The sequence below is a fragment of the Lagopus leucura genome, unplaced genomic scaffold, assembly GCF_019238085.1.
Source record: "Lagopus leucura isolate 7727_CA_CO unplaced genomic scaffold, USGS_WTPT01 53302-0_obj-0_obj, whole genome shotgun sequence".
NCBI classification, from domain to species: Eukaryota; Metazoa; Chordata; class Aves; order Galliformes; family Phasianidae; genus Lagopus; species Lagopus leucura.
The window spans coordinates 1-2,687 of NW_024966292.1; the positions used below are offsets into that span (position 1 = coordinate 1).

The 2,687-nt window shown below is 42.8% G+C and overlaps 1 protein-coding gene across 1 annotated transcript; it reads left to right on the forward strand.

Annotated features, from left to right (window-relative positions):
* Positions 1 to 2,030: 2,030 nt before the first annotated feature.
* LOC122192516 (olfactory receptor 6B1-like) lies at positions 2,031 to 2,684 on the forward strand (the record flags this gene model as incomplete). Its single annotated transcript, XM_042893067.1, has 1 exon — positions 2,031 to 2,684. A coding segment is annotated over exon 1 (654 nt), but the record flags the coding sequence as incomplete, so codon positions are not given.
* Positions 2,685 to 2,687: the final 3 nt, after the last annotated feature.

The following is a 2,687-nucleotide window of genomic DNA, read 5'->3' on the forward strand; positions in this document are numbered from 1 at the left end:
TGTATATCATATGCCACCTGGCATATTTGGCCACAGGTGAGGATTTCAATCACCACCCCTCTCTGTTGCTTCCGGGGAAGAATCAAAGGCAGTTTTGTGTTGGTAATGCTCAACAGAGACATTGTGAGTCTCCAAATGCTTTCCCCTATATATATGAAGAGATTCATAATCTGCTGTGAGCGGTGGGGTGGGGACTGTCTTGATAGGGAGACGGTGACATCCAGCTATCACCTCCAGACTCTTTGGAATGTAAGGTGGTATTAACCTTTGATAGAAGCCTACATTTGCCAAGCAGACCCTTGGTGCAGAACTGGAACAGCATTTGAGAGTGGGAGAGATACACAGAACGGACAGCTTTGGACAGGCAGTATGTGCAGCTCAGGCATTGCCAGCGTATATTCAACAAGGAGCTGTCAGTGATTCAAGGATTTTGCTTTCCAGCTCATGAAACAGCTACTGGGCCACTCCTATCTGAGACCTTGCTGACAAACACAAATTTGTGGTGATTAACACGGCAGGGGAGGAAAAAAAAGAGTCACTCTTGCTGCCATCTCTCCAGAGACCAAACCCCCCAGGAAATGGTCTGAAATCTTGCTGACAGGGTCTCAAAAGCCTCCGTGTAGAACTACGCTCCTGTATTCAAAAAGCATTCACAGCCTGGTCTAGATTGCCAGAGATTCAACAAAGGTTGTAGAACCATGACTACAATAAGACATTTCCAATTTCTCTTCCATGCATTATTTCAAGAACAACTGAAGAACACAGAGGCTTGGAGATGAATCAAAAGATGGCTCCAATGAGCAGCTGATTGATCCTCTGATGAAAAGTCTCAAGCTTTGCTTTGCTTCCACCCCGGTTGTGAACTTCACAAAGACTAAGTCTCGTAAGTTATTGCACGCAGTTACCAAGGTTTCATTTTGGAGAAATTGTCTACGCACACTCCTCCCTGGCATAAATGAGGAGACGGGTTGGTTTGCTGAATGCCATTACAGAAGGATGCTAAATCCTGTAATTTGTAATTTCCATGCTTCACAGGTACACGTCTGAGTTAGAGTTTGATGTAGAAGCTTATACTGCATTGATATTCAAGCAAAACTGTGACGTGAAAACAGGAATATTATCCACGTTTTGATGTCAATATTAATGAGGCAGTGCTTTCAAACGGACTTTATAGGTTAAAACAAATTACTGTAAAGCAAATTTTAGTGTCAGAAATTTTCCTCTAGAAATGTTGGGCTCTGCACTGTGCTGAGGCTGCTCCTACCTTTCTGCAAATAAAATGATGGCAATGCAATCCCTGGAGATGCTAATGCCCTACTTGTTATTGGGTCCCTTTAGAAGCAATTCACTTCATCTGAAAAGGGAAATTGTCTATATTTTAACTGAAAGTCTAGGAATTGTACTATTTGGTTAATGGGGAGAAAAATCATATGTAAATATTAATTTAATGCACCAACAATTTGGTAGAAGTTTATCCCCGGCTGAAATGTTACCCGGCCCCTGGATGTATACAGATGCCAGCATTGGGTTTGCAGGATGGTGTCCAGCAGATCTTTGTGACCAGCGACTGTAATCTGGAGAGAGATATTAATTTCTGTTCTTACAGTCATATTCATGTGGTTGCTTCCTTTTTTGTTGAAAACAATTCAGCAAACAACTAGAATGAAGATGAGCTAGAGAATCAGGGGTGGGATTAATCAGAATGTACTTCAAGGTCTTCTATGTGGATGCCTACAGTTATGCTAGTCACCTGCATTCTTATTATTTTTGAACCTTCACTTTGGATGCTTTACATCTCATCTGAAAGTTGGTAGGAGTTGTTTTTTCCACTAAGAGAGAAAAACGACACGGCAGGCATCTAAAGCTTAATCACAAAACTTCTGGTCTGCCTTGTGAATTGTTATTCAGTTCCCACGGGGAAAAAAAGCCTTTAATGTTCATACCTCTATCCTATATTCCCCTTTTTTCTGTTTTCCTTGACTTACCAGGTCTCTGTTCAATCTACAGTGTTTAGATACAAACTTCTCAGAATGGAGAAGAAGAATTCCACCCAAACCAACATGTTTCTCTTGTTAGGATTCCCAGGCCTGGTGGACTTCAAGGTTCTACTCTTCACAGTATTGCTGCTGACGTACGTTGTAACGGTGGTGGAGAACGTGCTCATCATTTCCCTGATCAAAGCAAACCGTGAACTCTGCAAACCCATGTATTTCTTTCTTGGTCAGCTGTGTTTCATTGAGGTCTGGTACATCTCCGTCACTGTCCCCAAACTCTTGGCAAACTTCATTGCAGAAGACAGGAGCATTTCCTTTGCGGGATGCATGACCCAACTCTTTTTCTTCAGTTCTTTCATATGCACTGAATGTGTCCTCCTCTCTGCCATGGCGTACGATCGCTATGTGGCCATCTGTCAACCACTACGCTATCTCCTCATCATGACGTACCAGATGTGTGTATGCCTGATAGCTCTCTCCTGGTTCACTGGGTTCACTGTGTCCTTGATCAAGATCTCCTTCATCTCTCAGTTGGAGTTTTGTGGTTCCCATGTTATTAACCATTTCTTCTGTGATATCAGCCCAGTGCTAAACCTTGCCTGCACTGATATGTCAGTGGCAGAGATGGTGGACTTTGTGTTGGCTTTGTTCATCCTGCTTGTTCCCCTCTCCATCACTGTTGTCTCCTACCTA